This window comes from Aplysia californica, unplaced genomic scaffold (genome assembly GCF_000002075.1).
Source record: "Aplysia californica isolate F4 #8 unplaced genomic scaffold, AplCal3.0 scaffold00113, whole genome shotgun sequence".
Classification (NCBI taxonomy): Eukaryota; Metazoa; Mollusca; class Gastropoda; order Aplysiida; family Aplysiidae; genus Aplysia; species Aplysia californica.
In genome coordinates, this window is record NW_004797383.1 from 733,149 (window position 1) to 745,248 (window position 12,100).

Genomic DNA, 12,100 nt, shown 5'->3' on the forward strand with positions numbered 1-12,100 from the left:
GAGGTGAGATAAATAGAAGGATGGAGAGAGGGGGATTTAGAGAAAGAGAGAGAGAGAGAGAGAGAGAGAGAGAGAGAGAGAGAGAGAGAGAGTGAGAGAGAAAGGGAGGGAAAGACTGAGAGAGAAGGGGGAGGGTCGAAAAATTAGCAAAGATGTTTGTGCGAGTATGGTTGTATTTCATTGGTAAATGTGAGCAAAAGAAAGAGAAAATGATAGCATTATAAAATACACAATAGTAATACGTGTATATATACACATATCTATAAATAGAGAAAGATCATTTAAAATCGAAATCCCTCACCGATTCGGTATCTCAATTTATTACCAAAACGACGGATGTGATGGCACAAACCAGTGACGATGGTTGGTTTCTAAAATTGACGTAGACTCGAGTGTTTTCCCACCACAATTGCCACCATATTCTGGTTCCTCTTCACACGCAGAGTGTGATCAAGCTCTATTGTAAGGTTTCAGACTTCATTTTAAGGCCCAGAATCTATTGTACGAGCCCAGTTTCTATTGTAATATCCCAGACTCTATTGTAAGGTCCCAGACTCGATTGTAAAATCCCAGACTCTATTGTAAAATCCCAGACCCTATTGTAAGATCCCAGGCTCTATTGTAAGATCCCAGACTCTATTGTAAAAACCCAGACTTTATTGTAAAAACCCAGACTCCATGGTAAAATCCCAGACTCTATTGTAAAAATCCAGACTCATCGCCTGTCTTCCACATGTATTGGTTTTTAAGCACCATGCCTTTACGGGGACTCTGAAGGGGAACGAGATGGTGTAAACAAGGGTGACGCTAATCAGGGCGTCATAAAGTTGCTTTGTGCCGGCGACGTCACTAGAATATTGTGTCCCCGAGTAGATTATCTCAGATGGCCAAACGACCAGATTGTTTCAGTCGTGGTGTTTCTGCGAGTGAGCAGATTTGTATTGTGTGCTGGCACAAGAGTTCTAATATTATGTGCTGGTAAATGTCCCTACATTCTTGTGTCGACTCGTCTCTGAAACGAGCTCATTTATCTTAAACAATTAATGCTGCCAGTGTGAGCTCTTGTTTCTTGATTCGTTAACTTTCGTTGATTTCTATAACGAACGTTCTCTTGACAAGGCGACCTTCCCAATCGGGCTCTGTGGGTTCAGATGGTATCATACTGGACTGTATTTTAGATGGCCCTGGTTCGAATGTGTCTGGGAATTCTTGAATTTTGATTGTATAGCATGTTTTCATCGCTGCCCTCCACCTTTCTCTCATTTACCAAAGTCGAAAGAAAACACTATGGGCCCCTGCCTCATTAATAATACCTTTTGTCAGATAGGTTTAAATCTATACAATAGAGGTTTCATACCTTGTGAACCTTTTCTATTTTTCTGCACCCGTTAGACTAGGAAAAAGGTCACTACTTTTCTTTTCGTGCCAGGCAATCACGCTTTATACAGCTGCCTCAGATAGATAGATCTAGGACTAGGACAAGGACGACCATTTCTATTTAACCAACAGCTCTTCTTGGCTCACCGATGACTCGTTTTGTCTTTTATACTTTGAAATGTTATTGCACATTTAACAGACTACAAACATTTTTTTCTTTTTTTTCGGGGGGGGGTTAAAGGCCATTTGAACTTTCGAACTTGAGAACGGCCACTGAAAGTAGTCAATTTTGTTTTTTTGTTTTTTGTTCCTTCTACTCCAACAAATCATTTTGATAGCTCATTGATGTTGTACCACAACGCACGCTTTTTTTACAGCTTCAAAATCACGCCTTGCTTCATGTCTGCAATTTTTCGGTTACCAACCAACATTATTTTAAAAAGTCACACTTGTAGTGGACCTATTTCGCTGTTGTTGTAGTTACTGTTGTCACAGAAATTGGTATTGTCAATACTGTTGTAGATTGTTGTTGCTGCTGTTTATGTTAATTTTGTTCCTGTCAGTTTGCTTAATTTTAGACTGTTCAGTTGCTTTTCTTCGTACGGACGTCCTTATTTGTAGGGCTGAGCTCGTCAGCGTTTAACTGTTTGATACTTTACTACTGCATCGTTCGTTGTAGGGCTTCACTATGTTCACCTCGTCTTGTCTAAAAATAAATAATGCGCTTTTACATGTTTACCTGCGAGCCCTGAATAGCAGTAAGTAGTGGGGTCATAAGATCTGCACTATCTAAAAACGCACGGTTACCCTCTGACCTCTGCCGTTATACTCTTCACTCGTCAGAAACAATTAAAGAATTCCATTTATTCTTCCGCTAGCAACATCTCTTTTCGTACAGCTTTAACGGGAATTTAAAACCTCCGTTACCTTGACCCCACCCACCCTCTCTCTTTCTCCCGCGGGGTTCCAAACAAGCGAGCTGCAGTGGGACATTTAGACAAAGCCTCTCTTTTACCCAAGGCTAGGACTACATACATGAACAGAGAACATAGACTGGATTCTTTCTTTTTTTTAGTTTTAGTAAGAGTTTTGCGGCAATCGCTAAACAATAACAGCACATGTAGGCCGAAGATTAGAAATGTTACAAGAGAGTAACAAACAAGAAAAGAACGAGGTTAGATAAGGACAATAGATGTTTGATAGGAAAGAAGGAGCAAACCACACCACAAACTTTCTGTCCGTCACAATAATTGATCCCTGTATACCCCATTATTTTGTGGACATAGAACGTATGTAGGCGGTTATATAAATAAACTTTCTGTCTGTCAAAATCTACACCTGTACACGCTCACGATCTCTCTAATCTACACTCGAACACACACACACACATCGTCTATCTAATCTACACCCGCACACCCCAATGACCTATCTAATCTACACCTGCACACGCTAAGACCTATCTAATCTACATCCGCACACACCCTTGACCTATCTAATCTACGCCCACAAACACGCCCATGATCTATCTAACCTACACTCGTTCACACCCTTGACCTATCTAATCTACGCCCGCAAACACCCGTGTCCTGTCTAATCTACGCCCGCAAACACCCGTGTCCTGTCTAATCTACACTCGATGACCTATCTAATCTACACCGGCACACACGCATGACCTATGTAATCTACACTCGCATCTGTCAAATCTGCGCCCGCACACGCCCATGACCTATCTAATCTACACCCGCACACGCCCATGACCTATCTAATCTACACTCGCACACACCCATCATCTATCTGATCTACACTCGATGACCCATCTAATCTACACCGGCACACACCCATGATCTATCCAATCTACACTCGCATCTCATTCTCTAATCTACGCCCGCACACACCCATGACCTATCTTATCTACGCCCGCACACACCCATGACCTATCTTATCTACGCCCGCACACGCCTATGACCTATCTAACCTACACCCGCACACACCCATGACCTATTTAATCTACGCCCGCACACACCCATGACCTATCTAATCTACGCCCGCACACGCCCGTCCTCCTTTGAGCCAGAACGTCGCCCAGCGGCTTGTGGACGCGGACAGAGCCTCTCTCTTCCTCGTGGACCACCACACCAACGAGCTCTACGCCCGGATCTTTGACATGGGCTACGACAAGAAACGCTCTCTTCCGCCCGCGCCCGACAGCGACAACAACGGAACTGAGGTCGACCCGGGCGGCGCTCAGACAGCCGCGGTGGCCGAACGTCGGACGTGTGAGGAGATCAGGTCTGCACGGACTTTGAGACTTCACACGTTCCTCCTACACGCAAACGTTTCACCCTCACCTCTTTGAACTGTTACTGGTAAAAGTAAAGTATTAGCCCCCCCCTCTCTCTCTCTCTCTCTCTCTCTCTCTCTCTCTCTCTCTCTCTCTCTCTCTCTCTCTCTCTCTCTCTCTCTCTCTCTCTCTCTCTCCTCCCCCCTCCCCCCTCCCCCCCCCTTTCCAATGACTTCGCGCTTCAAGACAGCCACAACACGCTGGTTCCTGTTCCAGTAAGACTTAGCAGCAATCCCTCTATGTCCCTAACTGCGACTCCTCCGTATGTTGCGCACAAGGTCAAGCAGTTCGAAATGGAGGGCTATACTTTACTTTTACCCGTTTACTTTCATTCCCCACTCTTTCTCTCCCCCCCCCCCCCCCCGGGGATTTCTGACTGGTGGCGGGACTTACAGTTTAGTTTCTAGATTCTGCTAACTTTGCTTGAGTGTGAGCTTTCGGCTTGTTCGCTTTTCTTTGAATTCCTCTCGAGTGTCAATTATAGTTTGATTGAAACCTTTTTTTTCGTCTGTTTGTACTTTGCTCCACCTTTATTAATTTGTTCTTACTTGTTATCTCCTACATGTTTTTCAGTTGGTTTAAAAATAACAAATCTGGTTGTCTCTAAGCTCATACGTGTTATTCTACGGCTGAAGCAAATCCTTTTGATCTGTCGTTGGCTGGAGGATACCACAATAGAGTTAAGAGATCAGCTGATGTGTAACTGGCGGCACGGTTTGCCCTAGTTTCTTGCTTGGCTGCAATACCAAGTAGTGGATTACATGGTATTCTGTAGTTTATTGCTTTTTGTGTGTGTGTTTTTTTGTAGTTGCTGTTGTTTTACTTTAGTTTATTATATATTTTAGTTTTATGCTTTATTTTAACATGACTACTTCAGATACAGGACCAAAAAGAATCAGGGGTCTCGAAATAAGGGGGTGTTTAGATTCTGGGTTGTATTTTCTCATGGTTTAATTTGTTTGCAAAAGCAAGTAAAATAAATTTGACTTATACATAAATGCTGCTATCTGAAGGGAAAACTTTGGGTGAGAAGGAGGAGAAAGGAGGGAGAAAGAAAACAAATAGAAGAGAGAGATAGAGAGAGAGAGAGAGAGAGAGAGAGAGAGAGGGGGGGAGAGAGAGAGAGAGAGAGAGAGAGAGAGAGAATTGTGTGTGCGTTTGTTTGTGGGGGTGCATGTGTGTATGTGTGTGTTTGTGTGTGTATGTGTGTGTGTGTGTGTGTGTGTGTGTGTGTGTGTGCGTGTGTGTGTGTGTGTGTTTGTCTGTACGCGTTTCTTAAAAACTGTACTAGAAATGCAGGTAGAAGAAACATCAAAAGCAAGTAGGTCTTAGTGAGTTTTCACCATATTGAATGCCGTGTAAAGTGAAACCTGGGCAATAATTGTATTAGTTTCTTTTGTTCACCACTAACCTTGGAGACAATTTGTGCTACGACGCGTTGGAACCAGGCACTTGTCAATTTTGGGGCATTTGAAGTTGTTAGTGTCATCTTAAAGCTTGTTAATTGATACCCATCCACATTGAATAAAAGCCGGGATATTTGCCATTGAAAGAATCGGGATTGCATGATTTCAGAGGTAAAATAAGCGAGAAAATGGCCGCCAAAGTTTGGTGACTTCTATAGATTGAGAATACTTATTAACTGAAAATGTGCACTCTTTGTGCCGTTAATCAATGTGTTTCAGCAAAATCCACACAGAAATGTGTTTTTTAATGGATATAATTGGCGTTAAGCCCCCCCAAAAAAGGAAAAAAAAATGCTCAATCGGTCAGAAAAATGCCAATTTTTTTTATCTCATTATTTTTGACGAGCGCCTGATTTCACCACGATACCTCACATTTACTTTATTGCTAATGTTGAGCTGTTTGTTCCGTCTAAACGATTAGAATGTGTGTTTAATGCACTTTGCTTTACTTTTACTGCACTTAAGTGTGATTTTATTCTACATCCAACTGGTGTTTAGTTTTCTTCTTGATTAAAAGCCATGTTTTGCATGCCTGCCATCGTATCTTGATGTTTCCTATTTAGCTGGGGAATGGTATTGTAGTATCTATGAGATATGAAAAAATACTCTGTATACATAAACAGATTCCCGCCGAAGAGTCCAGACTTTCTGAAGAGGGACTTTAAAACAGAAATACATATATCTGCCAAACCATGAACCGGCTAGTTTAATAAAAATTACATTCCAATAAATATATTACAGACTGGTTTCTGCATTGTCTGTCAATAGTGAATTTTCGAATGCCACATAAATATTATACTCCTTGCTCGTGATTCCAACGCCCCCGCCCCTCGTCCTCGCCCCCGCGACAAGCAGTTTCCAAGACTTCGATATCTGCTCTTCCTGTATGTCTTCTTGATTTCACTGTCACTGTCGACTGTACTCCCCGGACAAGTTAATTTCTTGTTTCCTCCAAATCGGTAAATGGGTTTCTCATTTCAAATGCCAAAAGATCCAAGGAGTCCAAGTGCGTGGTCTTTCCATGTATTATTTTTGTTGTTGACTGATTGTCATTTAGAGTGCTGTTTGTTTGTATACTGCAACTTTACTTAGACACCCTTTGGCACAGTTCACCTGCCCTCTTCTGTTGGCCTACCTGTTTATGTATGCACAAAACACCTACTTTTTTCGTAGCTAGTCTCGGGGTTTTTTTCTATTCTGTTTGGGGGTTTTTTAATGAGAGAAGAGTCGACCTTGTTGGTAAGACACCTGTCTACGGTGAGGCAATATTGTTATTTCTGATGTGTAATATTTGATGAGTGTTGGACGAGAATGAAGTACTGCTTTCTTATAATGTTCATTGTATGAAAAGGCTCGTCCATTGGTATAATGCCTTTTTTGAAAAAGAGATCGAGCCAGTGCATGCGCCTTGGAGTACAAAAACAGGCAAGTAGTTTGGGTTTAGTTGTTTTCCTGTGTGTTCCTATAACCGTTGCCACGTGTTGCTTGGTGCAGAACTTCGCCAAAGCCCTCGTGTACGCAGACAGAGCCTCTCTCTTCCTACTGGACACACGCTCCCACGAGCTCTACGCCCGCATCTTTGACGACGGCTGCTCCCTGGACGAGCACATCTCCGGCGAGATCAAGTCTCCCGAGGCTAAACATAGCATCTCCGGAAGCGGAAGTGAAGAAGATGGCGACCAAGACCAGGAGAACTCGGATTCTGACAAAGAGAAGGACAAGCTGGTGGTGAAGCGAAAAACGAGATCGGACTGGCAGCAGCAGGATATCAGGTTTGATCTCTTGGGTGGCATGGACGTCGTAATGCGTTGCTTTGTTGTCTTGCATGTTAACCCTACACTGCTCAGCACAGCATGGTGTATTTTCCTACATACGTATATATTTATTATTTGGTCGTATGCATAATCGTTTTGCTTTCTTCTAGCACGACGTGAGCATACTGATGATATTACAATAGTCGAGGAACGTCATTAACTATCCGTTAGTTACCTGTTTTAGATATTTCATCGCTTAACGCAGGGGTCACCAAACTACGGCCTGTGGGTCAGATCAGGCCGGCGACGTCAGTTTATCTGGCCTGTCGCCAAGCCACCACGCCGAAAAAGAAATTTGAAAGATGTGTATATAGCGTGCTCAGGACTTGTCATCAAACTTAAGTTAACCATTTCATTGATCTCTCCTGTGCAAATTGAACATGCTTTCATAGACCTTATAACTTCTAACGAACTGATAAAAGTCTAGTTTTGCTTTAATGTGACGCAGCTTTCTTTTATCACTTCAGTGTATTGCACTGATTTACATAATTGTCCTCCCCGCCTTGGGCAATCTCTCAGATATTTGGCTCACTTGGGAAAAAGTTTGGTCGCCCCTGGTGTAATGAATACTAGGTAAACCCACCCTAAAATCTTGAAAGCTCTAATGATGTACAAATCTCACTGCCAATTTTGGATCCTATCACGTAGCAAAACCGCCATAGATTTAAGATAAATAACTTTCCAGAAATAAGGGGAGAGGGTGGGTCATGTACTTTGCCGTGCCGTAGACCTTATTGCCCTGTTGGTAAGTGCGAGAACAATTTTATTGCTGTTGCCATAGTGATGCCAATTAATGAAGTACCTTTTTCTAAAACTTTACTACAAAGACGATAAGCGTAGAGTCTGCTTTTAATTTTAAAGTGGAGTGTTCTCCCAGGCTCCCAGTTAGACAACTTTTCCAGCTGTTGCTGAATGGCATTGGTATCCGGGTGGTTTGGCTACCGGACCCATAATCGTGAGCTTGCGGATTCATGGGTTCGAGCCTTAGCTCGGTCAGACGTTGTATGCTTGGGAAAGGCACCTTCCACGAATTTTGTATTTGGCTCGCTTCTTTTGAAGATGGACGTTAAACACGGAGGCCCTTTTTAAAATAAAAAAATAAACCTAATAGTAAATCTAAACCGTTTTACATTTCATTTAGCTGTTGTAGTGAGAGCATGTTGTCAGAGAACTGACGGGCATATTTGCTGAAACAGTCATGTTCAACCCTCTTAGCACCATAAATAAGTCAGCAGGTCAACACAGCAAAACCAAAATGGCGGCCAGCTGATGGCTTCCCAGAACCGAATTATTTCAATGTTTTTCAGAGGCTCGTGGTGCATAGGAGAGAAATTGCTTTTGCTTTTGATCAAAACGACGTGTATCAATAAAATTTCACATAGAAAGCCCTAGGACATCAGAATCTAAATTTAGAGTGGATTGTTCTTATTTCTAAGCATGCGCTGAAGGCGGGTGTGTCAGGCCGGTAAAACCAGGTATGGCTCTACAGCTGGAAAGGAGGTAAAAGCCGGCTTGGCAATAGTATAACGGGAAGGCCAGTTTAGGCCGGTATGGCTCAAAAGGGTTAAATCAATGCACCTTCGTGATTGTGTGCTTGACTGAAAGGCCATTTTGATCGTTTGTGAAAGCTATAATTCTAATGTTGTTCTAATTTTCTTGCTCTGTGTTTGTCAATTAAAACGTTGACCAAAGACATGAATTTCTGAACAGATTCTCTGCCATTTAGTCTTTTAACTGAATTGTCCACGTTTTGTGTTACATTTATGAATAAAGTTTGCTTTTTGTCTCACGAATAATGTGCTTTTTGTACATAACAAAGATTAGTGCTGCTCTGTATATAACCCACCCCCAACCCCTTTTCTTGATGTTGTTAAGTTTTGTCAGTCTTTTAAAATAAAAGAGCAAAAGAGAGAGAGAGAGAGAGAGAGAGAGAGAGAGAGAGAGAGAGAGAGAGAGAGAGAGAGAGAGAGAAAGAGAAAGAGAGAAAGAGAGAAAGAGAGAGAGGGAGAGAGAAAGATAGAGAGGATCTACTCTTAATAATAATAATTAATAAATTTTGAAAACTCGCTTCTCTAAAACTAATCAGTCTGAAAGCACCACTTCTCAACACCTTTCTTTTTAAAACTTTGTTCACCCCTCCACCTAAAATCCTACTTCCTAACGCACTCACTCGCTCACACACGCGCACGCACACGCGCACACTCAGACTCTCTCTCTCTCTCTCTCTCTCTCTCTCTCACACACACACACACACACACACACACACACATACACACACACACACACACATACACACACACATACACATACACACACGTACACGCATACGTACACACAACGCATAAATACACAAATACGCACAAACTTATACATACACACACACACACACACACACACACACACACACACACACACACACACACACACACATACACACCGGCGGAAACACGTACACGACATAATATTGTCGAGGAAAGTGGTTATCTTATACAGACGCCGCTCTTGAACAATGCTAGTATAACGGAGCATAAAAAAAAAACTTTTAAGGGAGGAGTTGAAAGTTGTCGTTTGTACACGTGATTGTCTTGGACAGGTGGTCGTCAAGGCAGGTCGACTGTAGGAACAGAAATCCACAAATTAATGTCCTTCGATATCTGCAACAATATATTAGGCTATATATCGCTCGATATCAGCACCCTGTTTCTATATTGTATCCCTGTTATATAATCTTATGTCCTGATTAAACCTCTCTGAGCACGCAATACTCATCGCATACTCTATTACACAAATACCATGCATTCTTATTTGGAAGTAAACATTCTTATTGATGCATGTTGATATGTTTTTACCTTTTGCTTTCTTCCTCATCATTGTGGAACTCTTTAGCTTTGATAATTAAATTTGTTAATGGATAAAAGTCTTACAGAAAGGACTAGGGTGGCGAATGACAGTTTGTGTATTTTATCGCTCTTTTTTTTTTAAAATTCATAAACACTCCCGACGCAGTCGCAGTACATCTAACATCTTTTGCTGTGTGTGGATCTCTGAATTTTCTTTGTTGTTTAGGTTCTTTTTTATTTTAAATACTTTTTTTTCTCTTTGCTTTCCTTTGACTCTGTGGCTTTGTTTCAGGCATTGACATCTTGAGTAATCTTGTGTTAGATCAGTTACGACTGGGCTCTGATTTGATAATGTGTTGATGATGTTTTCCTTTTTATAAACCTTTTCTTTTCTTTCTTTGTGTGAGTGGTAGGGCTTGGGGAATTGACAAAGAGTTGGTTTGGCTTGGCTGGGGGGGGGGGGGGGAGGAGGGTGTCCTGTTCTGTCATGTAATCTCATGTAGACCAGCTTCTTGATTAACGATATTTTAGGTGATGTTCCGAGGCCGTTGCACGTCATGTACGGCAATAAATCTGTGACAAGTTCTTTTTTTTGTGGTCTAATTTCTACATAGCAAAATAAACAGCTTGCCTTTTGGTTCTTTAACTGTGCAGTGTGAGCAAAAAGAGATACGAACAAACCCCATTGAAACCAAGTTAATGTAAATGTTTCCTTCTTTATACGAATACTCAGCATAATGCGCTGAAAATTGAACTGTGTCATAACCCTTTATGAAGAGCTAATATTTGCCAGTGTTGAATATGCAATGCTACTTTTTTCCCTTTTTAGTGCATAAACACAACTCACTGATATTTTTTAAGGAAACAATTTTAACAGTAGCGCTTAGATGTGGTCTGTTTATTCTTTTGTATCAGGAAAGATGCCGTTTTAAAACAAATCTCACTCTCTTTTGACGAAATATTGTATAACACAGTTTGTGACATTTCATATTTAAAATTCATTATCGTGGGATGCGCTTTAAGCATTTCAGTACTTCTTTAAAGAATAGTATGTTTTGTAAACATAACTTAGATTTGGTTTTTTTCCAAAGGCAAATCAGAAAGCCACATATTCTTTAAGTAAAACGTTCACGTTAAAGAATTATAGGCCTATCAATGTAATTATTGTGAGCGTTTTATGTATCTTTAATAAATAATACATGTCATAGTAAAAGTCTAAGATCTGGACAGACCTTTCAATTGTCTTTATCGTATTAGATTCCCGGAGGTTTTTCCCAGACAATGGCATTTCTTCGTTCCTCTCTGTAGTCTTAAGCATGTGGTGTGACTGTGTGGTGTCTGTGTTGTGACTGTGTTGTGTCTGTGTTCTGTCTGTGGGGTGCAGTTTTGATTTTGTTGTATCTCTGTGATGTGAGTGTGTTGTGTCTGTCTGTGTTGTGTCTGTGTAGTGTCTGTGTTGAGCCTGGGTTTTGACTGTGTTATGACTGTATTCTGTCTGTGTTGTGTCTGTGTTATGACTGTATTGTGTCTGTGTTCTGTCTGTGTTTTGTCTATGTTATGACTGTATTGTGTCTGTGTTCTGTCTGTGATGTGACTGTGATGTGCCTGTGTTCTCTGTGTTCTGTCTGTGTTCTGTCTGTGTTGTGCCTGTGTTTTGACTTTGTTGTGCCTCTGTGTTGTGTCTGTGTTAAGACTGTATTCTGACTGTGTCCATGCCCTGTGATGTGACTGTGACGTGCCTGAGTTTTGACTGTGTTGGCGTTGTGGTGAGTTGTGAGGTGCCTGTGTTGTCCTGTGTTCTGTCCATGTGATGTGACTGTGCTGTGCCTGTGTCTTGACTGTGTTGGCGATCTGACCACAGGTTCTCCATGAACAAGGGCGTGGCAGGCTATGTGGCCAGTACGGGCAAGATTCTCAACATCCGTGACGCGTACAAGGACCAGCGCTTCAACCCCGAGGTAGACATCCGGACAGGCTACAAGACACAAACCATCCTGTGCATGCCTATCTTCATCAAGGGATCGTGAGTTTCTGGGTTGTTGGTTTTTTGTGTGTCTTGTTTCGTTGATATCACTTTTTGCTCCCCCCCCCAAAAAAAAACAACAACAAAACAACAACACAAAAACAACAACCTCACCCTTTCCTCCTCCTATCCCCTTACAAAACATTTGGCATTTTATCTCTTTTTATATTCATTTCAATATGTCTCTGTCTCTGTCTCTGTCTCTGTCTCTGTCTCTGTCTCTGTCTCTGTCTCTGTCT

At 41.8% G+C, this 12,100-nt stretch overlaps 2 protein-coding genes across 2 annotated transcripts in view; both read left to right on the top strand.

The window, feature by feature from the left end:
• The window catches only part of LOC106011430, a 24,358-nt gene extending 20,625 nt beyond the window's left edge, over positions 1 to 3,733 (top strand). The window contains exon 8 of the mRNA XM_013081053.2: positions 3,452 to 3,733. Coding sequence (XP_012936507.1) covers positions 3,452 to 3,733 — 282 coding nt within the window. The remainder of the gene's footprint in view (positions 1 to 3,451) is intronic.
• Positions 3,734 to 6,203: 2,470 nt separating this feature from the next.
• Positions 6,204 to 12,100, top strand: part of LOC106011431 (probable 3',5'-cyclic phosphodiesterase pde-5) — a 25,629-nt gene continuing 19,732 nt past the window's right edge. The window contains exons 1-2 of the mRNA XM_035969083.1: positions 6,204 to 6,956; positions 11,700 to 11,861. Of these exons, the coding sequence (XP_035824976.1) occupies positions 6,553 to 6,956; positions 11,700 to 11,861 (566 nt within the window). The 5' untranslated portion in view covers positions 6,204 to 6,552. The remainder of the gene's footprint in view (positions 6,957 to 11,699; positions 11,862 to 12,100) is intronic.